Below are 25,398 nucleotides of genomic sequence, written 5' to 3' on the forward strand. Positions count from 1 at the left end.
CACTAAGGAAATAGTGCCATTGTTATGAATCACAGACTTAATGTGATATTTCATGTAGTGGTTCCTGTCGTTTTGCTTGCAAAATTGGCTTCAATTATCTTGAATTATACGAACTGTCAGAAAAGCCCTATGGCAGATGATGGTAATGAAAAGACATCCTTTAGCAGACAGGGAATAGGACTGATTCACTGATGCATCTGAGTTGCAATTTGTGTAGCTGTTTCTAAAAACCTTGTAATTAAATTCACTTGTGAGAGCACAGCAGCCTTCATAAATGGGAAAACAGAAAAATCGAAGTTGTTCTCAAACCATCCTGGAACCTTAAAGTTCAGGGGGCACCTGGCAGAGGGGAGCCACACAAAGACGGCAGGGAAGGGAGGGTTAAGGCGAGGCTGGGATAAGCCAAGCAGGGCTGTTCTAGTTTATCTTTCTTACTTTGTTCTTAAGAAAACTTGCTGAATGTAGTTGGCTTCAGATCTTCCTGTTTTAAAAAAAAGGCAATAAAATGAAAAACCTGATATGTCCTCTGCCCTTCCCCAGCCCTCCCACCTCTCCCTGCAGGAGGTGAGCACTCCTCAGGGTGCCTGGTGGAGAGGTCCCTGCCCTCCCCTGCACGGAGTTGGGGTGGCCTTAGGCCAACAACCATCAAAGAATTCAGGCCCTTAGTTCAGCGACCCAGGGGGGAACTGGGTCCAGTCACCAGCCATGTGTGTGAGCTTGGATGCAGAGGCTCCAGGGGAGCTTTCAGATGAGACTGCAGCCCTGGCTGACACTGCACTGTGATCTCCTGAGAACATGAGCCCGAGGAAGGGGCTCCTCCCCGAGTGGGATGTCCTGCCTCACAGCTCAGCGCTCTGCTGCTGCTGTCAGTGCTGTGTTTTGAGGGGGATGCTCAGTGCTGCACTGACCAGCTCTAACCTTGGGGACACTGCAGCCCTGGCCATGGCCTGGGGACCCCTTTGAGGTGACCTTCCAGCACAGGTACTGGGCGGGTACCCACCCCCCAGCCTCTGCCAGACTTTGCCCAAGAGGCACATCCCTCTTTGCTGCACTGTGGACCTGCCTGCCCGGGTACTGGGGCACTTGGTCATCTGGGGGCTGTGACCATTACTGGGATGAGGCCTGAACTCCAGGTGGAGACCCCTTTCCCAAGCCTGCACTTCCCGCAGCCCCTCCCTGAGCCCTGGGACCTCCCAGAGTCCTCTTGACCTGTGTGGCTCTGCTTGCACAGGTTAGAAACTTCTAGTTCAGCTTCCCTGGCTGAGCCCTGCCACTTTTTCTGCTGAATGCCCAGAGAATTGGGGGATCCATGGTGCCACCCCCCCCCACCTACCCCTTCCCTGCCTGGCCATGAGGCTCGGGGACACAGCAGCTGTAGGGCTTTTCACCTGGCCCTCACCTGTGGGGCCTCCGCCTCGTCCTCAGCTCTCCCTGCGGATTGACCACAAAGTGGTCACTCAGAGTCCCCTCGGGGATGGTTTCAGAGCTTCACCGGCCTCCCTTCCCCACCCTGCAAACCTTCAAAGCCCGAGTCCACGCCTCGCACGTGCTATTCCCAACGGAGAGAAATGTGACTCCATCCACGTCCTGCCCCAGACACCCAGGAGCTCCAGTCCTCTCCCCTTTCCGTGGACTGGAAGCTTCTCCAGGGCTTGAGACGCCCACCTTCCCAGCGACTCCTGCCCGGCAGACTCCGATTCCGACCCCATTCTGTCCACATGTCCCCTTTCCAGCCCCGTCTCCCCCTGCCCATCTCCTGAGACCTCTCTAAGGCCCCTAGGCTCCTGAGCAGACCCCAGCAGGGCCCCTGAGCTCCATGATTCTGCACTGCCTGGGCCTTCCCGCCAGAGCCGACCCTGGCCCTTCCCTCCTGCCCCCCAACAGGAGGCCGAGCTGCCCTCAGGGGCCTCTTCACGGTGTGCAGGCGCCCCCCACCCCGGCCCCTCCTCCCCAATGGCCTCTCCGCCCCTCCCCTTCCGCATAGTCTCTGATCCTCCTCCCTTCCCCTCGCCAGGCGCCTGCTCTTCCCTCCATTCTCCACATCTGCACATCACACACGCGACGTTAACACACATGCATGTATTTACACACACACACACGTCACACGACATTCACACACATGCATATATCTACACACACACACGCCACATGACATTCACACACATGCATATATTCACACACACATAAGTCACACGACATTCACACACATGCATATATTTACACACACAAGTCACACGACATTCACACACATGCATATATTTACACACATGCATATGTTTACACACACGTCACATGACATTCACACACATGCATATATTTACACACACACGTCACACGACATTCACACACATGCACATATTTACACACACGTCACGACATTCACACACATGCATATATTTACACACACGTCACACGACATTCACACACATGCATATATTTACACACGTCACATGACATTCACACACATACATATATTTACACACACGTCACACGACATTCACACACATGCATATATTTACACACACGTCACACGACATTCACACACATGCATATATTTACACACACGTCACACGACATTCACACAGATGCATATATTTACACACACATCACATGACATTCACACAATGCATATATTTACACACACACATCACATGACATTCACACACATGCATATATTTACACACACGTCACACGACATTCACACACATGCATATATTTACACACACACGTCACACGACATTCACACACATGCATATATTTACACACACGTGTCACACGACATTCACACACATGCATATATTTACACACACGTCACACGACATTCACACACATGCATATATTTACACACACGTCACACGACATTCACACATGCATATATTTACACACACGTCACACGACATTCACACATGCATATATTTACACACACACGTCACACGACATTCACACACATGCATACATTCCCACACATCCACACCCACACAAGACACACACGTAACATTCACACATGCACACCCACACATGTACAAGTCACAACTTTCACACACATGCATACATTTACACACATCCACACAAGTCACACAAGTAACATTCACACATGCACACACATTCATCCACACATGTACAAGTCACACACACATTCACACACCTGCATTCACACACATCCATAGATACACAAGTCACATTCACACACGTGCACACCTCGACACAACACCCACATGCAACATTCACACACATCCACACATGCACAATAGCCACACACATTCACACATGCACACATATAACACGTCTCACACAATCACTCATGCACGTCAGCCACACATATAAAACATTCACACCTGCACACTCACATTCACAAACGTCACACACATACAGCATTCACACATGCACAGCAGCCACACACATCCACATGCATCACACATTTATACACATCTGCACGCACATCACACAAATCAACATTCACAAGTGCGCACACATCATATACATCCACACACATCACGTACATTCACACATAAACATTCACACACACCAGATTACCACTCACATACAACACTCACGCTACCCTTCACATTCTCATACACACATTTGCACACTCACACATTGCCAACGACACAATTCCCTCCACATTCCCCCCACATTCCCACACTGACACACTCACACACTCCCACAGTCCTTGCACACTCACATCCATATATGGACACACATCCTCATGCTCGCTCACTCACATGCATTTGCACACACTGATACATATCCTCACACACACACTGGCACACTCAGAGTCTCCCTGGCTGCAGCTGTGTCCGGGGTCACTGTTGTTACCGTTGCTCAGTGCAGACTCTTGGGGTGGTGTCCACCTCCAGCCCCCAGCTGCAGCCCTGCCCTGCCGCAGCCCCCACTACCCTCCCACCGCCCCGGGACTCCTCACCCGCCCCGGCCCATCCCACCCACGGCCTCGCCCCAACCCCGGCTGCGGTTCCCCACGCAGAGCCGCGCCGGAACCGCCCGGCTCAGCCCCCTCCACCCGCACCTGCGCCTCTCTCCCGGTTCCCGCCCTCCTGATGGTTCGTCCCCCTCCACCCGCGCCCGCGCCCCACCCCCGGTTCCCGCCCTCCCGATGGCTCCTCCCCTTCCACCCGCTGCCGGTTTCTTGGCTCCCCCTTTCCGGGAAACTCTTCAATGTTTCCCATGTTCTGTCTCCAAATTATTCGCCCGTTTTCTCTTCCTTAATAAAACCCCAAAAACCCAAACTATGGAAAAGTCAAAAAGGGTAATTCAATGAATACCCAGTCTACATTTTCCAGTATTTATCACTAGTCGCTTAAATCTCATCATTCGAAACATTCCAGCAGTTCTCTCACCGTGGCCTGCAGAACCCCAGGGTCCCCAGGACCCCATTTCAGGGGGTCCCCAAAATCCCAAAATCAAAACGGTCTTATTACCAAGATGTGATTTGCCTTTTTCAGTGTTGACTTCTGCACTGAGGGTTCAAAAGAAACGGTGGGTAAAGCTACTAGCACCTTAGCAAAAACTGCTCCGGCCTGATCACGTTTATATTCTTCACTGCTGTGCGGTCAAAAAGAAGAAAAGAGCCAATTTCACTTAAGAATGCTCTCAATGCTGTAAAAATGAGTAAATTTTGACAGCACACGTTCTGTGTGATGTAAAGGGAAGCGTGCGTAAAGGATTTGTTGTGTACAGCTGTCTCCAGGAAAAACACGTCTCTGGTTGATTGTGCGATAAGTGTATCCAGTCACTTTTTCAGAAACGTCATTTGCATTTGAAATAGTGAATGACAAGCTATGTAATTTCAAAAAAAAATAACCAGGTTGTAATGCAGTGGCTCAAGCCTGTAATCCCCGCACTTTAGGAGGCCAAGGTGGGTGGATTGCTTGAGGTCAAGAGTTTGAGACAGCCTGGGTAAAATAGTGAGACCCCATCTCAACGAAAAAAAAATTAAAAAAAAAAAAATTGCCGGGCATGGTGGTGCACGACTGTAGTCCCAGCTACCTTCAAGGCTGAGTCAGGAGGATCCCTTGAGGCCAGGAGGTCAAGGCCACAAGGAGCCAAAATCGCATCACTGCATTCCAGCTTGTGTGACAGAGTGAGACCCCGTCTCAATTTAAAAAAACCAAAAAATTAACCAAGTGAGCCTTCTACTTCAAGGAAAACTGACAGTATTTGTGTCCAATGATAAAATTTGAGTTTTTCAGCAAAAATCAGGATGTTGTAAAACTTGTATCCAGTATCATGAGCTTGACAACTTCCAACTTTTGACTTTCATGAGATTATTGGTGATCAATGTTTTATTTATTTTTATTTTTTTGAGACGGAGTCTTGCTCTGTCGCCCAGGTTGGAGTGCAGTGGTGTGATCTCGGCTCACTGCAACCCCTGCCTCCCAGGTTCAAGCGATTCTCCTGCCTCAGCCTCCCAAGTAGCTGGGATTACAGGTGCGTGCCACCACACCCAGCTTTTTTTTTTTTTTTTTTTTTTGTATTTTTAGTAGAGATGGGGTTCCATCTTGTTAGCCAGGATGGTCTCTATCTCCTGACCTCATGAGCTGCCCGCCTCAGCCTCCCAAAATGCTGGGATTACAGGTGTGAGCCACCGTGCCTGGCTGGTTATCAATGTTTTAATATTAATGAAAAGTTTCAACATTTGAAAGACTTGTAGAACTCAGTTAAAAAATATTTCCCAAGTAAGTAATGCATAAAGTTACAAAATTATGCATGGGTTAAAGGTCCATTCTAAGTGAAAGATGGACTCTACAGTAACTGAATACAAGAAGCTCACTGATGTGGACCCTGATTCAACATTGCAACTAGCCTTCAAGAAACTACTGTTACTGGATGGAAGATCTTGACTGCGAGGTGTCCAGGTTCCTGGTGCAGCTGAATAAAGAATGGAACAAAACACAGAAAGCAACAAAAGAAGTAAACAACGAAAGAAGCAAAAAAAGTGCAGATTTATTGTGGCAAAAGTACACTCCACAGAGTGAGAGCCAACTTGAGCCAGGCTCAAGAGTCCCTCCTTTAGGGTTTTTACTAAAAGAATTTGGTAACACCCCTAGGTGACCTTTAGAGGCCTCCAATTGGCTGCACCGTATGAAAGATTAGCCTGCAACCAATCAGAAGCTGAAGTGGAGACTGTCTCGTTATCACAGGTAGGAGGCTGTGGCCTGAGTGCTGCCTAATCTTGCCTAGAACTGGCTGTACCTGCTGTTCTTTTGCTTATGCCTTAGCCCTTGGTTACCCTAACTTCCTATTCTCCTGCCCCACGACCACTACGGAGTTTGGGCGTGGTATCAAGTACTCACAATTAACTGCAAAGACGATTCAAATATCCCTTTTTCCAATTACCTATCTGTGTAAGTCCAGATTTTCTCCACATACTTCAACCAAAAATTTATTTAGGTATTCTATCTCTGAGTAATGTTTTATAGTTTTCAGTGTAGAGGTCTTGAACATCTTTTGTTAAGGTATTTTCCTAGGTATGCCATGGTTTGGGTGTCACTGTAAATGGGCTTTATTTCATTTTCCAATTGTTTCTGCTAGTACAAAAGAATGCACGCATGGGAAAGTATCTTCAGGCCAAAAAAGCTAAGACTCAGTGAGCTATTCTTGCAGTCAGTATAAACGTCAATTCTGGTGGACACAGAAAAACCTAAGCTTATTCTCAATGTTAAAATGACAACCATATTTTTTAATAGAGCAGTTTTTCAAGTCCTAAAAAACAAACCCAAAAAAACTTGTCTCAAATACATACAAAATAGACAGACTAATGCACCTTCACATACCCGCCACCCAGATTTAACATCAGCCCGCACCAGTTGTGTTTGATCCTTGTCTCCACTCACCAGGGAGCATGGGCTCCACTCATATTTTTATATTTTGAAGCAAATTCCAGGCATGATATCAATTCCATCATCACAATTTCCTTATGTATCACTAAATAAGAACTGAACATACTGGTGTAAATGACTCTAAACTAGAATATGACAAACTACTTCAATCATCCACTCAAGTGTGGATGTTGCCCTACTCTAGGTTCTATGCAACATTTTTTTTCCTAAGCAGTCATCTTCTGTCCAAAAATTCAAGACTAATCAAAAGTATGTTTACTGTATTTTCAGAGATTCACAACGTTTTTCAGCAAATAATTAACTCACTATAGAACATCTGGAATATCTTAGAAAACCGTCCAAACGGGATGGCATCAAGTTTCATCTCTCTTAAAAACTCAGTAGTGTGGGTGGCTTCTTGGATCAGTCTGAGGCCAAATCTCAGTTCTAAGCTTGATTACTAGTGTCTGCCACAGGATGGGGGGTGGTGACCTGGACAGCACTATGCATTCTCTTCCTGTTCTCACTGTAATTTTTGCAAAACTTCCAAAGTGTAATGCTCCCTCATTGTGGTCTATTAAGTATTTACAAGAATATGCATGATGTAGTGAATGTTTTAAATAACATATGTAGGCATGCCAGAATGGCTATTTTGGTGCTATTTATAACTGTAATTCATATTTCTAAAAGGCTTACATTAATTAACATTTGTTAAAAACAAAGAAGTTTAGAACATTATCATTGCTGTCTTTTATGAAAATAAGCACCCAGGCACAATACTGAACTGACATGCAATCCATCCTTCCTCCACAGAGGTTCAGTACCAACAGTGCCCATAAAACTAGAGTAGAAACTCAAAAATGGAGAAAACACCGTATGAAGAGTGTCAGAAGAGTCAAGTAAAATCTTATAAGCAAAATGAAACAATAGTAAACTTTTTCTCCCTTCCCATTCCTTCCACAGATATCCACACCCCACTGGGCCCCCAAGCACAGAGAGAAACCCCAGGGACAAATTGAGTGTGAGAGTTTTTTATTCAATTTGTGAAGGACAGTTTTAAAACAAATGTTAGTAACACTCTTAGAACACTGGTTTGTTCATTTGACATTTTATCTGCACCAATTTTTATTACAAAAATCAAAAAAGTAAAAATTCATTACAATATTTGCACAGTATAACCACTAGTTGCCTAGACAAAAGCTAATTTCTACAAAATCAAAAACTTAATGCAGTTTTTTTTAAGAGAGTCAAAATTCTCTCAGTTAACTGGATATACATAGTGGTATATATCTTAAAGCAGAAAACCCCAAAAAACAAAAACAAGGAAAAAAGAAAATACATGTCAAAAGTCAGTTAAATATTTTGACCTGACAGTTCCTACAAATAGTAACTTCCACTACGTATAAAGGAATCTGTTACGTGTGGTAAAATTTCCAGAGACCAAGTAGGAAATGTGGAATAAAAACAATAAATCAGAACGCAGCCCCAGGCTGGGCCTGTTTTCCATGAAGCCCAAGGCAGTGATCTTCATCATTAAGGAGGGACCACTGTGTCTACAACTAAAACCAACCACATGGTGATCTGCAAAGCTTCATTGAAAAAGACAAACGTTCTCTTCTTCACACAAATCACTGCAGAAATCTTTGTAAGGCTGTGCCTTGCACAGGGAAATAGCTGTGTTCTGTCAAATTCTACAGAAAACAGTGGAAACAAGCTTTTTAAAATGAAGCCCATGTGCAGAGATAAATTACCAGGCACCTCATTTACCACCCCAATTTATCTTGATCATATAATCTTTTAACAAAAAGAAAAATGGCAATATCTGGTGACAGTATTAAAAAGACAATGTTGAGATTGGCATCAGAAAAACTCCAAAAGTGCACCTTATAAAAAGGACACCTCACTGTAGAAACATCTATGCACTTAGTAAGCCCTACTCATGCACAAACAAGCAGTCGCTGGGAACTTGTCGAAGTTTACTTTTTCAGAAAGTTGAAGTATAAAAAAAACAGTACAAGTTGTGACATTCGTTCAAGTTGCTGCTACATGGGTATTCTGAGCTGGCTACCAGGAAGGACTCCTGTGTTTCTGAGAGCCAGGCCGGCGTCTCTAGGAGCCGTGGTGCAGGTGCATGGTGCCCAGCACGGCACTGTCGTACCGCTCCTGCACCTTCACGGACTTGGAATGCTCGACCACACTGTTCAGTTCTGGGATGCTTTCAGCAGTGTCCCCAAACCCGTGGTAGTGTCCATAGTACAGGTTATCCCCAATGTCTTCCACCCAGGAAGGCCTACTGGCTATGCAGCTACTTGGACTCCCGTTCAGGTGCAGAGAACCGCACAACTCAGGGTTAGCTCTCAGGGTCTTCTCTGGCTCCTCAGTCCCACTAATGCAGAGAGAACCCTGGCTACTCGGAAACGGCTGTCCTGGGGCTAATCCACTGCTAATTCCGTTAGATCCTGTCAAGCACTGGCCATTCCTGCTTTCCATCCCACTGAGCGGGGTCGTGGAGGGGAAGTCCAAATGTCCATTGATGACACATCCATTTGTCAATGTATTCGATACGGAGCTACTGTTTTTCATATCTGCATTAAGAAATACACCTGTCACCAAAATTCAGAACCAATGAGGGAGGAGAAACTATAAAATGCTTCATTGCCATTACAATTTTAAAGAATTTTGTTTTGTTTTTTTTTTCCCTTTTAAACCAGTTCTTTTTTCAAAGTAAAATCAATGTGCATAAGTAGACTTACTATTAAAACGTTAACAGTAGTATTTGCCTGGTAAGATAGGAAAATCATATGTGTGTCAGTAGCATCAGGTAGCTCAACTGAAAAATGTAAGCTGACAAATGCGCTGCATGAAAAATACCAACACAGTCCTGAAAAGCCAGCAATAAAGTGCTCTCATTTTAAGACTACTTTTGAGAGCGGTTTTTAAAAAATCGCCCCTGAAAAGGTCCATCAGAACTGAGTGTAAAGTGTTCTACAGAGGGTTCCAACAGAACACAAACTTCTCTAGTTCTCAAGCGAAAATGGAAAAAAAGGTAAATGAAGTGAATTAAGGAAGCTCTTTGAACTATGTACGACAGCATCACATGAGGTTTTAAAAAAATCTTCTCTCCTCATAAATCAGGTAGGGACTCTTGACCCTCTCCTGAGTCTCAAATCAGAGCTATTAAAAGGAACCACTTTGTTTTTATTTTTATTTTTTTCAGTAGCACAGAAATCTACGTAGTACTTCTGCCAAATGCCACATGAGAGCACTGGCAGAATACAGAGAGACCGGCGACCACAGCAAGGAACTGTAACGGCCAACAGTCCTCAGGCATGCAGGCCTGGGCCAACAGCACAACGCAGAGTCGCTTCTTCTCAGTTCAGCAATTAAAATGACCATGGCAGCCAGGGTTTCATTAGGTTACTTTCAAAAACCACCTTTGCTGGAAAACATGTGGGTAGTTTAATCTGCATATACAGACATCTATCAGGAGGGAGATGTCTTATGGGATAAAAGGTCCATCATGGCACATCTGGGCACACCAGGACAGGCAATGACAAGTTATTCTTCTGTATACTGGAACTTGGGAATCACTAATATTCATGTGCACAGGAATTCACATAACAGTATAAGGGATGATCTAAAATTATCTCTAACTTGGTAATACTAGATTTTATTTCAATGTTCTTCACTACCAAAGCAAAGCATGTTATTAAATCTAGAAGAGCTCAGGTCTAATAACTTTTAGAATAAGGATGCAGCTTAAATACATCCGATTAACCTAACATGTCACACACCGTGTGACTCTTCCCATAGAGGGCTTCCCTTCCATCTCACCTCCTGTAAACCTCTGACAGAGGTTTCTGGTATGTCCTGCAAGTCTTCCTGCCAATAAAGGATCACGGCTTGTTCAGTGAATGGAAACATTATCTAAATATTCCATTAATCGTCCTTTTTTTATATTTAAGCAACATAGTTTAATAATTGCTATAAATTCTTCATAGGACAATAGATTTTTTCCCCAAAATTAAATGATAGCTTTTCTAGTTGGCTAAAATCCTAGACTAGAAAACAAGTGTTTCAAGGACTAAATAGAAAATAAAAACCGAAATAAAACAAGTTATTCCCAGGGGAAATTCATAAGAATTTTTTCAAAAACAAAGTATAAACAATGTTTTCCTAGGTGACAAAACTCAAATATGATGGCAACCTTGACAGTTGTTTATTGTGTGTATAGTTTTTACTAAGAGAATAAAGTAGGTAGACTTTTACTTCAGTGCCCAGTTAAAGTAAATCTGTTCAATTATTTAATCTCAAAATCAAGGCTGGTTGGTAAGCTCATGTTGTTACAGAGAATCTAATAAAACTGAGTATAACAGCGGGCACCTCAGACCTACTGAGGCAGAGCACGCACATCACGACCTCCAACGCTCTCCCTTCCCCTGCTCCCAGCTGCCAGCTAAGACCTGCACTTCCCTTCTGCCTGCCCGGCCAGCCCTTGGATCCCACGAACATCCAAACACAATGCTGGGGATGAGGTTTCAGACAAGATCCTACTTCTCTTCCAGCCAACCCCATAGAGAAGATCGGGATTTAGAAGCAAGCACCCTCCTATCCGAGCCCTTTCCAGGGGTGGGGACACTTGACCCTCCCGAGTCTCAAACTAGGGGCATTTAAAATGCAAAGATGGCTGTACACAGTTGTTCAAAAATGTAGAATTCTTGGAAATAATTTTGGCAGAACAAAAATTCGAAGTTACTCAAGTGTTTAAGGGAGGGCAGCCTGACTTTTGGTCTGATTCTCAAAGGACTGTGGAGGCAGCTCCCTCAAGCTTCCAGTGGACGTGAAGTGCCATGTCCCACAAGGAAAGCCTCAAGTAATCTCTAGTGATTTAACACATTGTTTACTCAGTCAGAGTGTCATAAATCAAATGATGGGAAACACAGGGTGTATGGACTCGGCATCTGGTATACGGGATGGGCTGGGTTTTTCAAAAGTATGTTCCAGCTTGGATAAAGTTTAACAAATAACTAATGTCTGAGGAATAAAGGGTGGCCACTTCTGCCTATTCAAAAGCAGGTAGCAAGGTCATTTTTAAAAAACGCAGGATTTGAGTTTTGTTATGGATCTTTAGCTAAGGTCAAATAGCCCCTGACTACAGAAAACGTATTATTTTAAATATACTAACTGACCTGAATTTCTTTACTGGGAAGACGGTGACCCCAGCAATTCTGTAGCTTCCAGAAAGATGAACACATTTTCTTTTAACTTTAGTGAACACAAATGATTTTTTTCATGTGGGTTTGGGAAATAATATACATACTCTTTTTTTTTTTTCATCTGCAGTGAAGAATTTGCATAAAGACATAATAAACTTAAAAAAATCTACTTCTAAATATTAATACATGTTAACAGAACAGCTAAAAATGTTTTTGTAGTCACCTGAATAAAAAAACAATAGCTAAACGGACAAACCATTTTAGATATTCTAAATGCTATAAGAACTGAGCTGCTTCTGCTTTTTAAAAACTGGAAACAGGAATACTGTTTTCATATACTAAAAACATTAATGTATAAAATGTGTGTTGTGAAACACAGTGTTTACCATTTTAACAGACTCAGAATGAAGACCACAGAAACCAGAGCAACCAAGTCCTGGGTAAAAGATTCCATGCTGGAGTGACCGGGCTGAGTCAGAACCACATTTACTAGTTCTCAGTGTTTACTGCTAGTCGTCCTCTTTGCGGTATATTGGTTTGAAAATATTAACTGTAGCATGTTCGGTATATTCACCCAAAGGCCATATGTCAGAAAATTAAAAATGCAAACCTCATTAAAAATAAGCAAGGCACATTAAGCAACAGCTTCAAATCAGAATAAAGATTGCACTTACATTTTCCATGTCCATAGAATATACCCAAATCATTTATCCTTGTATCTACAAACTTGCCCAAGATATGTAAATTATAGTATAACATTTTTAAAAAGACACTGGACAATAAAGTGCAAAACATCTGAGAAAAACTTATGTTAGAAATAATATGCATACTGATTCCTGCAACGACAGGGGGTCTGCATTGCTGACACAGTATATATTTCTATTTCTTTTGGTCCAACAGAACCACTCTCCTGCTGTTTGGTGTCTTCGACCATTGGATTGTTGTTGCAGCTAACAGGAAACTGTCCACTCCCACCTGTTACAACAGCAAACTCCCTATCAACGTGCATTTTGTCAGCATCATCTTCTGTGTCGCCATTCATGAGTGGCACGGCAGAATCCAAACTTCGAGCTGCACAGAAAACAAAGATTATTTCAGATTCCTTTGTCTGTAACAAGATAAGTGTTCGGACATACAGTTTACATTATTTTGTGTGAGCACTGAACACTTTCAACAATCACATAAAAAAAATCGACAGGTCACTAACGAGCTTAGCACAGAACTGAAAAACTTTTCCACAATCAAAAAAATTTCTTGACATGTGCAGATTCTAAGGTCATGGAATTTCAGATACCTATTATAGATTTACTTGATGGTAAAAATTCTAATTTTCTGGACATTTAGAGGCATTGAGAGGACATAAAGTGGTTATACAACCCGGAAACAAGTCTAAACTCCATTTTCAAATTCAGCAGATGATTTAAAAAAAAAAATACTAAAACAATTCTTAAATTGACATACAATTGAAACAATTCTGATTTTTTTTAAAAATCCACTATTTCCATTAACAAAAAAATAATGTAAAGGCTGAGACTCAAGACTAGTCTGTCAGCACTGTCCCAGAGTGGTATTTGATCTGAGCACCAAAATACAGTAAAATAATTACACCAAAATACAGAAAGTGTTAGAAATGTGAAGCTAAAGCTACACAGGCACTTCACTTCCAAGATTACCATTCTCTGTACTGTGGAGATGCGAATGCCCCATGTCATACACACGCTGCACAAGCTCATCCGCCTCCGAATTGTAGCAAGACTCACTTCTTACAAGCAGCTCCACGTGTCTGAACGGCTTCTCATGTTTAAGAATGTGTTTTTACCAAAAAGGAGTCTAACAAATCACTGTTACACCCTGCTTTATTCATTTACCATGGCATAAATGTCGTATCAGTTAATTTCAAAACAGTCTTTCCTCTGCCCTATGACTGTATGACATTTCACCTATAACCAAATTCCCCGCAGCTGTCTGGGCTGCTTCCCTTTTCCTTCCCATCATGAATACTACAATTAACATACTCATAAATGCATTTTTGTGTGTATTTCTGCTTAACTCAGATACTTAGAATTATTTCTGGGCCAAAGAATACACACCACAAATAGCAACTTTCAGTGCTAAATACCTCTTTCATATAAACATTTAAAAATAGGGAGAACGGAACTTTGCAGCTTGAATTAGCTCTAGTTTTAGAGGCACGCGAGTCATTTTTGATTATACTGTATATATGAGATCTGGATTACTCTACAAAGATGCTAATGTACAGAATGAGAAACCCGATTTCTGAAATTAGTATGTGGGAGAGAAACAGAACAGTGTGATTTGTGTAGTTGGGGGGATGGGGGGTAGTCAGAAGTCTGAATAGGTAGGAGGCCAAAAGCATTCTTCAAATACAGGTGCTTTAAGACCAGAGGCATTAAATGGTGGATTTTAGTCTTATCCATTCAAAGCTTTAAAAAATCTTCCACAGGCCAGGCTCCACTTTCACTATGACTCAGGCATGCACTTTTAAGAGATCAGTGTGTAAGCAGGGCATCTTTTGAAAAAAAGAGAAAAAAAAAAAAGGGGCTAGGCATGGTGGCTCATGCCTGTAATCCCAGCACTTTGGGAGGCCGAGGCGGGTGGATCACGAGGTCAAGAGGTCGAGACCGTCCTGGCCAACATGCTGAATAAATACTACTAAAAATATAAACATTAGCCAGGCGTGGTAGCGAGTGCCTGCAGTCCCAGCTACTCAGGAGGCTGAGGCAGTAGAATCACTAGAACCCAGGAGGCGGAGTTGCACTGAACCGAGATTGTGCCACTGCACTCTAGCCTGGTGACAGAGCAAGACTCCATCTAAAAAAAAAGAAAAAAGAATGGGAGACGGGGGTGGTGGAAGAGCAGATCCCCTAAGTGTGCCAAAGTCGTCTCAACCTCCGGGAACCTTCACGGCATGCAGACACAGAGAACCTGCAGCCAAGAGCAGGTCAGTGTCTGCTCCTCCCACAGGCTGCAATCCTGCAAAGCCAGCCACGAACACGGTTTGTACAAAAGGGTGGACTTTGATGGGAATACAATGCAGACAGCTTAAAATACCTACACACTCAATTGGCGTTCAGATGCCAATGTTCCCCGGATAAAGTGGCAACTAGGGGTTACCTGCAATTTCACACCTCTGAAAAGCAGGTTAGAAAACCGCAACAGAGAAGAGCTTCACGAAAGCTGGGGTGTTTGTCTTCTCCTTCACTAGGCCCAGTACCTAGAATAGTACTCACATCAACAGATGAAGCCCACCTACTAGCCAGGAGAAACAAAAACACAAGGTAAACAAAAACAAATGATCAGTACCTGGCGTAGCCTGTAATACAACCTGAGGAATCACAACCATCCAGGCAGGCCTGGCCATGCGAGTTGCAAGGACATGCACCCTGAAGGCAGAGGTGCCACTAGGGGGCTGGAAGAGCCACGTCAAGGGCAGCCCAGGGAAGAGGAAGCGGGCAACACACTAATCTCCCAGCAACAATTAATCCTGTAACTAGAAGGCTCACAGTGACCAGGGACCTCTCAGAAACTGCTCCACTGAGTAATGCATCTTTTGTTAATGCAGATGGTTTCTCTAATAAAGCAGGGTAAGAATGAAAGGCTTCCATATTTTACCAATCAAGATTCTATTGTAGGAATCATTCCAACAGACACCTTAGAATTTCATTCCATCTCCATAGATACGGCCTCTCTATACTGTGTAGTTCCCACAACCAGCTGTCAGAGCCTTGGGTAATGCTGTTTCACATGAGTGCCGCCTTCTTCATTCCTAGTAGCTATACGTAAGTTCTTAATTGGCTGGTAGAGATATTAAGCCTGCAATTATTTATCTCTTTTAATTATGTTGTAAGCCATGAAATTAAAACTGGCCTCTCAAAATTTTAAGAACATTGGATTTGGACCTGTAAGACCCTGCCACCTGTGGCATTTTCTCCCACACACCTGTTGCCGCTGCTGAAAATCATTTAATTACACCTTGCATTTGAGACGGGTGGCCTGTACAGATATTTCAGAAAAACATGTCTTCCAAGGTCATCAGTTTACTCAGTTTGGGAAAGGAAGCACTATCCTTTCCTATCTTCCTATTGACTCGTATAGTTACACATGATTGAATGCTTCTGAAAATGTTAGTATGATCACTTTTTACAAAGGGTCTTTACCTGCTGACTGTAAAAGCAGGTGTCTGTTGGAAAGACAGGCTTCTAGTACACCTGAGACACAACGTTCAGGATGGAAACCTATCTAGGACTAGCTCAAAACCTCCAGCCTTCCTGCTCAGAGATACAGCCACGCCCAGGTGTGGTCACTGCCTGCCCTCCTAAGTGAGAACTAGAGCCAGCAGAGCACGCCTCTGGCTGAGAAACCCACATTCCTGACCCTGGGGGACATGCAGAGATGCTCCACTTGGGGCTGATGCCCAGGGCAACTAAACGATCTCCATTTGTATTTTCATCTGAAATTTGGGGGTTGCACAAAACCCCTAAAGCCAGTTCCCAGTAACTCTGTAACTATATGAGCTATTCAGGATCAAGCAGCTTGAAACCATGAAAAAAGTCTTAGTTTTCAAGTCCGGGAAGGTCTGCTGCATTACAGAAGTAACGCAATTGGACACCAAGGTCGTACCACTAGAGGCTTATGGGAGTGCTGACCAGGTGGAGTGAAGACACTCTGGTGCACCACTCATACTGACAACACAGGAAAACAGGACTGTAATTGCCAGGCATGCCTGCAGACACATGTAAGGCTTATGAAAAATGCCTGATCACAACTTTAAATCTTTACATTAAAAAAAAACAACAACACTCTATAAAGTCATACTTTGGGATATAACGTGCTCCAATCAGCCAACAGGACATTACTCCCAAGACCCAAGCCATACTGGTTATATTCCCCAAGACTAACATCAGGAAACATTTTACAAGTCAAAAACTGCCAAGTAGTTTCACCCAATGAACTTAGGCGAAGCTTGAGATCCTGACCTAGATTAGTAATTTACCTTTTACTGTGCCTCTAGGTGCTGTGTGGAAGGGTCCCAGGTGTTGACCCATAACCCTTGAGAGGTGGCCAAATGGCCCAGGACCCCTCCCGCCTGTGGCCTTTCCACTGAACTGAGTGCATCCTGCTGTTGCTTCCACTGGGGAAGCCTCAATGTCCTCTCATTAAGGCAGCAAGGAAAGAGACTCTGCCTTCCTGGTTTCCCATCAGCCATTACCTGGAACTATTCTTTGTTCTGCCGTAGAGCACATTTTACTCAACTTTTTAAGGTCCTTTTAAAACCAAATTGTTTTTCTATTACAAGGTGACCTTTCACGGGACCCGCCAGGGCCCAGATTCCAGCAGTGCAGAGGGTTGGGATGACTCCAGGCAGCAGGAAGCAGCAGCGACAAAGGACAGAGAAGGGCACTGAGCGCTCTGGAAAGACCAGGGGGGACCGCGGGGTTTGGCTCAAATAATACAAAAGCGGCTTGTGATCAAGTGTGCCAGTCTTGGTTTTGCTTCCCACTGGAGTGACCACAACTGTGCTGAGGACAACTCAGGCCCATGAGGTTTGCTCAAATGGAGACTTTTAACAGTGGAAAACGCAGACACTCTCTGGACTGGAAGTGTAATTCAGACTGTATTTCAAGACGTCACATCTTCAGGGATGAAGAAAAAACAATCACTCCTTATTTGAACACAATTAGGTAGGTGTGTTCTATCATCCTGGCCAAATTTTTATAAACAAATATACTGCAAATTTGAAAACAGTAAGGACGTCAGGAGTTAAAAGTGCTATAATATGTAACTGAACTAGAAGGAACTAAATTACAAATTTACTCCTGGGAGGCATTTTATTTCCTCTCAAGTTTCAAGGAATTAACATCTATCATTTAACAAACCAGCTGGTCATATCTGCCCTCCTTTACCAAGTCTTTAACCTTGCTCAACACGAACAGTTAAGGACAAAAGGCAGAGATCCTTTATCCAGGTTAAATCCACTCTGGGAAAGCGTTAAAACTTCCCACCAGTAATTTTACCTTTAAATCATCATGTTGTAGATACTTTTTTCTGTAAGGTGTTTTTATATTCAATACCTTCATAGTATGAATGAGATTCTAAGACCAATAATATGCGTATGTGATTAAAACCGAGCTGTGAAGTCAGTTTAATGTTTGAGATCTGCTGTCGCCACAGCCTACTTCCGGGGCAAATGTCCCAATTGTGAAATTGAAGTTAATGGGTCAGTTTTTAAACTCACTGTGTTCCCCTGCTTCTTCCCCACGACCCTTGAGCTCCACCCAAAACAATTATCAATCGGCAAAATCAAGTTTTCACTCATGGAAGGGACTGGCATTCTTTTCTAACCAGGATCATTGAAAAACTTGACAAGTTTCCAAGGAGTACATATAAAAATAATTGTATTGGGTTATTCCTGAAGATTAACCAAGAACGCTAGCAAACCTGATTTTTATATACAGTGGTGCAGCTGGAGTCCTGAAGCCCATGCGTCACACCATCCGAGCAAATGATTGATAAACAGAAAACAACAAAAAAGAATTTAAAGACTGATACTTCCTTGCACCATCTAAAGTGAACAAAATCCCACTGGGGAAAGTATTATCCCAAGACTTTCCATCAAAACAGACTGCTTAAGTAACTGTGGATTTTATTTCACCCTCCAGAGTTCATGTCCACACCTATTACGTCTATGTTCTGACTAAACTGCATTTGATACGGATGCAAATAACTTCATGAAAGTATGACTTCTTGTAGCATAACTTCCAAGACAGTTAATATTCAAACAATACAAAAGGCCAAGTCTTTCTTCTTCACTTAAGATCTTTTACATCAACAGTTTCCAAAGGAAAATTCCTCCAATTTAAAATACTTGAAAGTAGTTTACTAAAAGCAGAGACACTACTTTTTGTGGGGAAGAATGGTTAACATTCAGACTCAGGATTCCAAAGTGTTTTGGCTTTTTTTTTCTCAGAGTGAATTTCACAGGGATCTCCTTAAGAGCTGACTTAGCCAGAAAACTTTCTGGAAGTAACTACTTTTGTAAATATAAATTCCACACTAAAAGCATCAATATTTGTAACTCTTAAATTCTAGGAAAACAGAACGAACTAAGTTTTATTGGTAAGATACAAGTTATGCAGCCAAGATATTATCCTTGGCACCTGTAACTTTGTTTGTTCTTAAAGCCAAACAAAAAACAAAAAACCCAGCTTAAACTCTTCTAAATATTTTTATATGTGAAGTTACTCAAAGTATTTTATATACATGTGTTAAATGAGGAAAAAAGAATTTATCATTTCTTTTACTCTGGCATGAGAATCAAAAACCTAATAAAATAATTCAGATTAAGCAAAACTTAAAACACACATTTAAACAAAATCAAAACAAGATGCCAGAAATTACAATGAAAACTAAAGCAACATATCTTTAATTCAAAACTAAAAAACTGGTCAGTTAATATGAAAATAATTATATATCTATTGAAACCAAGAACAATTTCATGTAGAACATTCAGGTAATTGTAAGAAAAAAACCCTGTTTCAATGATCAAGAATGACTCCCAATACCCGACATCATCACATTCAGTATGTAATGGTAAAAGGGGGGAAAAAATCACCTTTTCCCGTAGGGAAAAAGAGTGGTGGGAGTGTAGGTGAGCTAAAGATGCCCATCTATGCTCACACAAACACACAAAAAAATACAACACACACTTGTGACAAGTGTGGCAAATCTAAGGACTGTCAATTACATAAAAGACGGAACCATTAGAAGTTCCAGGAAATGGCCGGGCGCTGTGGCTCACGCCTGTAATCCCAGCACTTCGGGAGGCCGAGGCGGGTGGATCACGGTCAGGAGATCGAGACCATCCTGGCTAACACGGTGAAACCCCGTCTCTACTAAAGATACAAAAAATTAGCTGGGCGCGGTGGCAGGCACCTGTATTCCCGGCTACAACGGAGGCTGAGGCAGGCGAATGGCGTGAACCCTGGAGGCGGAGTTTGCAGTGAGCAGAAATCGCGCCACTGCACTCCAGCCTGGGGAACAAAGCAAGATTCCATCTCAAAAAAAAAAAAAAAAAAAAAAAGAAGTTCCAGGAAATTAGTAAAGTCATGGTCAGTATACAAATTAGGAAAACCAGGGATGAGCAGCTTTGAAGTAATGTGCATCTTGGCTGAAATATTTCAACTGTGATAATCACAGAAACATCAGTCATGTACTGTGTACCTACAACAGTGGCTCAACCTGTTAGGTCTACGTATTACCTGCAACACTTAAGCAGAAGTGCTGGCTCCAACCATATTTTTGTCTAAATTAGCACCCTCGGGCTTAGGACCAGGAATGTGTAGTTTGGGAAGGCTGCATGGCGAGTTTAATGTGCAAAATGTGAACTTCTAATCACTGGTCAACCAAAACAAATCCTCCTTCTAAAGGAAGAAATAAAATCCCCAAAAGTCAGCATGACTCTTTAAACCAAATTTATGTAGTTAACGAGGATTAGGAAACAAGGAATCCTCAGAAATGCTTTTCAGGGTAATTAAGCAACGTGGTATTGGCCAGTTCAACTGACCTTAGAAACTTGAGACTAGTTTTACAAACTCTTCCAGGTGCATTTTGAGTCCAATTAGCATGTTAAGTGATCTCTTTTTAAAAATACTAAACAGAATTTAAGATTTATCAGCGATAAGAGAAAATGAAGCATAAATCATTTTTCAAGGACGTTTAGACTATACAGTGACATACAGGGACAGACATGTACAATTTGTGCATAAGGGCATGAGGCCACGCTACAATATTAACCAGGCTTTAATTAAAGGAAATGACAAAAGATTTTTTTTAAAAAAGTGGATGCTCTTAAAAAGGCGTTGAAAATACATTAGAAAAAATATATTAAAACATGGTACAAGTAAATGACAATGCTGAATACATCACCATTAAAAAAGACCATTTTGAATTTTATGCAGATCTTCATGTCATGCTTATGATTTTAGCATCTTTCCAGAAATGCTTAACTCATAAAAATCTGAATTTGATAAAACTGTTAAGTTCATACATGACTACAAAAAGTCTTACCACAGGAATTTTTATGGTGACAAATTTAAATAGTTGTGAAGTACATGATACTGACATTTTATCAACTTTATAGGGAAAAAATGTTTCACTTGGACACTCATTAAATAAGGTAGAAAAGATGATGTTGGTTCATGAAATTTAAAGTTAACCAAAATCTCTAGATTTTTAAGTGATTAACTGATAGTCACTCAGTTTTCCTTATGCTATAACTTGTACGGTTGATTTTTTTTTTAAACCAAGGGGCAAAACTTTGTGCTTATCCTCAGCAAATCTGAGCTCATAATCTGCTTCATTACTTCACACTCCCACCTCTCCCCCTATGTTCACTAAATATGCCTGCCAAGCTATCACATTTACCTTCTTATTAAGACTTTTTTTTTTTTTTAAATAGAGACAAGGTCTCACTATGTAGCCCAGGCTGGTCTCAAACTCCTGAGCTCAAGTAATCCTCCTGCCTCAGCCTCCCAAAGTGCTGGGATTACAGGTATGAGCCATGACAACTGGCCTAAGACATCTTATATATATAGATGATTTTCCTATAGGAAAGGGAGATGTTTTCAACTTCAAGAGTGATTGGCTGACTCTGCTTATTTACAAACTCAAACCTACCTTACAAAAAAAAAAAAAAAAAAAAAACCAAAAAACCAAAAAACCGGCTAGGCACAGTGGCTCATGCCTGTAATCCCAGCACTTTGGGAGGCTGAGGCGGGTGGCTTACTGGAGGTCAGGAGTTCAAGACCAGCCTGGCCAACATGGTGAAGCCCCTTCTCTACTAAAAATACAAATTAGCCCAGCGTGATAGCATGCACCTGTAATCCCAGCTACTTGGGAGGCTGAGACAGGAGAATTGCTTTAACCTGGGAGCCGGAGGTTGCAGTGAGCCGAGATCACACCATTGTGCTCCAGCCTGGGTGACAGAGCAAGACTGTCTTCAAAAAAAAAGAAAGGGTCGGAGAATACTTACAACGAAAATAACTTACCTTAGGGACTTAAATCCTCAAGATCAAATTATACACCAGATCTTGCTGTGATAAATCAACACACATGTGAGGTACAGAGACCAGCTGAGGTCAAATCATAGTACAGAAATAGTACAGAAAACATTCACCTTCCCAAATGTGAAAATGTTTTACTGCCAGACCATCAGCAATTTTTATAAGACCAGGAACATTTACAAGAAGCAAATTGAAAAAAAAAAAAAAAAAAAAAGAGGCACAGTGGCAGATTTTCTTTAATAGATATATTTCAAACAGATACAACAAATTAAAAAATCTAATTCACGGCAGGTAAACATGGGTGCTCAAAAAGTTCCACATAGACATTTACACTTGGGCCATCAGTATTTCCCTCACATTCCCTTTTGTTAAGTGTCCCATCTTCGCAGTGGCAGTACAGGAGAAATCTCCACCGTCACCGCACAATCCACCAGGCGCATTACCACCTGAAGTGAAGGTCTCATCTCGAAGGTGCACTCAGCCATAAGAAGAAAACACATTAAAGAAAGGAAAAATAAGTGTGCTCTTCCCACCCGCAAAGCGGTCTCACCTTCAGTTCTAGCTTTCTTTACTCCAAAGGCTTCTGAGTCTTCCAAGCATCTCTTTCGATTTGTTCCCACACTAATATGATTAGGAAATACATTCTGATGACCCCCATTTAAGATGCCATTGTTATAGAAATGGTTCAGATGACAATTCTGGAGGTTCAAGAGAAACTGGGCACACTCTTGGAAACCCTGGGTTTGTGCAATGTCTGCTGCTGTCAGGCCACTGGCATTTCTCAGGCTGTACAACACAAAAACACGGAATTACACCCCATCCACATGCTAAGCTGGTCTCTGCTCCTGCTGAACTGACTAGCTATCTGAAGGTGGTATGAAAGAGTAAACAAATTCATAGCAAATCTTCATTAAAGAAGTAGTTAATCAATCTAGCTCTGTAACTAACTTCTCTTATATACATTTGATTTCTAAGCAAGATTTGGGAGACAAAATAAATATGCTAAACTTCTAAAAAAGGCATCTTCCTATTTAACTTTTCAAAATCATGTTTTATGTTAGTCTGAAGAATCTAAATTTATGCTAACTTCAGACTTGAAACTGAATTCTGTATTATATGCACTTAATCTTAATAACCCATTCCTTTAGCGTGAATAAAATCATAACAAACAAACATGTACTGAAATTGTCCATGGCATTCATAACTGTCTTCCTAAAAACAAAATGGCTTACCAACAAGCCAGCCTTTATGCTTACATGTGACACTGTAAGTGGAAGTTTAGAAGGATGTCCTGACATTAAAGTAACCTATCATCAGATTCCAGAGTTGAAAAGCTGTGTTTTTCTGTCAGATTTTGATTGTTTTGGCCTTGCTTGGAAAACCCTGCAGGAGTATTGTATTTTTGACATTCTAGAGCATTTGAGTAGTTGGTTCCTTTAAAAAGGCTTTGAATACTGTTCTACCACTCAGAAGAACCAAAGTTTTCCCTGGCTAATAGTACTCAAAACGAAAGGTCTGGGACTTCTACAGTAGCTAAAACTCAGATTAAAGTAGGAAGTGATGGCAGAGTAAGTGAAAGAGCTGAATAAAATAGAGTAAGTTGAACTTGTGAACCTTTAGACACTGAATTAAAACTGAGGGATCAAAAGTAACTCCATGTTGAAGTTCCCCTGGAAGACAAGAATGTACACTGCTCTGTGAAATAAACCTGTAAAAAAGCAGACATCCTGTTAGCTGCAGGTTGATAGACAAACCGGAGAAGTACTTAACAGCAAAGACAGCTTCCATACCTGTTCAGCAAGCTACACTACATCCACAGCAAAAGCATGATGAAATAAAGGACTTGTGCTGTGTCACTCAAACAACCAATCCAGAACCCTGATGCCTTTCTTGGGGTTACTGTTAATGCAAAAAAACAAAAAAAAACAAAAAAAAACCCCCACATTTGAGAGCGAAAACTACAGAATTAGGGACAAATAATATTTTCTTATTTATAAGGACTAACAATAGCCTTATATTCATTATTACCAGACATCACAAACCTCTGACCTCAGAAATGAAAAGTGTACATGGATACTCACTAAACGTGTCTCCACTTTTAAAAACATAAGATAAATGTATTATACCTTTTGAAAAAAGACCCAAATCGTATTTGATCAGATATAAAAGAGAATTGAGAATCTCAGAAACCAACAAAATTCTTAAAAATATAAGACAGCTATGTGCAGGACTATTAGAGACTAAAGTCGCTATTTTTATTAGCCAATAAGACTGCATGGCTATGAATGGCCATGAGTATTTTTCTAGTATTGCCTAATATTTTTATTTTGATATATGAATTAAATGAAAAGGAAGCACCAAAGTTTGGGCAGATTGTATTACATTAATTACACTTTGTACAAATCAGATCACCTTGTTATTGAAATAGAAAATATACTAATATTACGTGACAGCTTCATCATATAGCTGGGCTTTTTTTTAATGGTGTATTTCACTTTCAAAAGATATCAGAAGTGCAGATGACCTGGGAGGGTCTACTCTGTCAAGAATGTGAACAGAAAAATAAGTTGCCACATGAAAATTCAAAAACTCTTCAAGGAGAACGTTAAGTTTACAAACTGATTATTTCTATAGATAAGCATAGACTTGCTCTCCAAAATCAAGAAACAGAGAAATGAGAAGCTACCGCTTAGTATTAGGACAAATAAAAATATGAAATAAAGTCCACAGTAAAGATTACTCTTTAGTGGACCAGAGAATAAAAAAGAACAAACAGATTTTTGAAATGGCACTTAGAATCATAAATACCATGCTGGGCGTGGTGGCTCACGCCTGTAATCCCAGCACTTTGGGAGGCCAAAGCAGGTGGATCACCTGAGGTCAGGAGCTTTGAGAACAGCTTGGCTTAACACGGTGAAACCCCGTCTCTACTAAAAATACAAAAAATTAGCTGATTGTGGTGGTGGCACATGCCTGTAGTCCCTGCTACTTGGGAGGCTGAGGAAGGAGGATCGTTTGAACCTGGGAGGCAGAGGCTGCAGTGAGCCAAGATCACACCACTGCACTCCAGCCTGGGCAACAGAGCAAGACTATCTCTAAATAAATAAATAAATAAATAAATAAATAAATAAATAAATACCAATTTGCTGAGGGAAGTTTAGATGCTCAAGGGGCATGCCAACATTCTGAAGTTGTTAAAAGAACATCCAAAGCACATTCAATTCCTTTATTCCTTATTCAGAAGCTGAAGACTACACTGAATTT

The 25,398-nt window shown here is 41.7% G+C and overlaps 1 protein-coding gene across 5 annotated transcripts in view; it reads right to left on the reverse strand.

The window, feature by feature from the left end:
- Nucleotides 1-7,851: 7,851 nt before the first annotated feature.
- ANKRD10 (ankyrin repeat domain 10) overlaps nt 7,852-25,398 on the reverse strand; it is a 36,906-nt gene continuing 19,359 nt past the window's right edge. Inside the window, exons 4-6 of one of the 5 annotated variants that reach the window (XM_054446151.2) lie at nt 22,685-22,920; nt 13,028-13,123; nt 7,852-9,421 (exon numbers count right to left, since the gene is read on the reverse strand). In XM_054446151.2, coding sequence (XP_054302126.2) covers nt 8,946-9,421; nt 13,028-13,123; nt 22,685-22,920 — 808 coding nt within the window. In that variant the 3' untranslated portion in view covers nt 7,852-8,945. Of the gene's footprint in view, nt 9,440-12,439; nt 12,603-12,882; nt 13,124-22,352; nt 22,921-23,748; nt 23,843-25,398 lie in introns of those variants that run through there. The other 4 variants (XM_054446150.2, XM_054446152.2, XM_063651152.1 and 1 more) reach the window with 4 other exon arrangements.

The sequence above is a fragment of the Pongo pygmaeus genome, chromosome 14 (assembly GCF_028885625.2).
Source record: "Pongo pygmaeus isolate AG05252 chromosome 14, NHGRI_mPonPyg2-v2.0_pri, whole genome shotgun sequence".
NCBI lineage: Eukaryota > Metazoa > Chordata > Mammalia > Primates > Hominidae > Pongo > Pongo pygmaeus.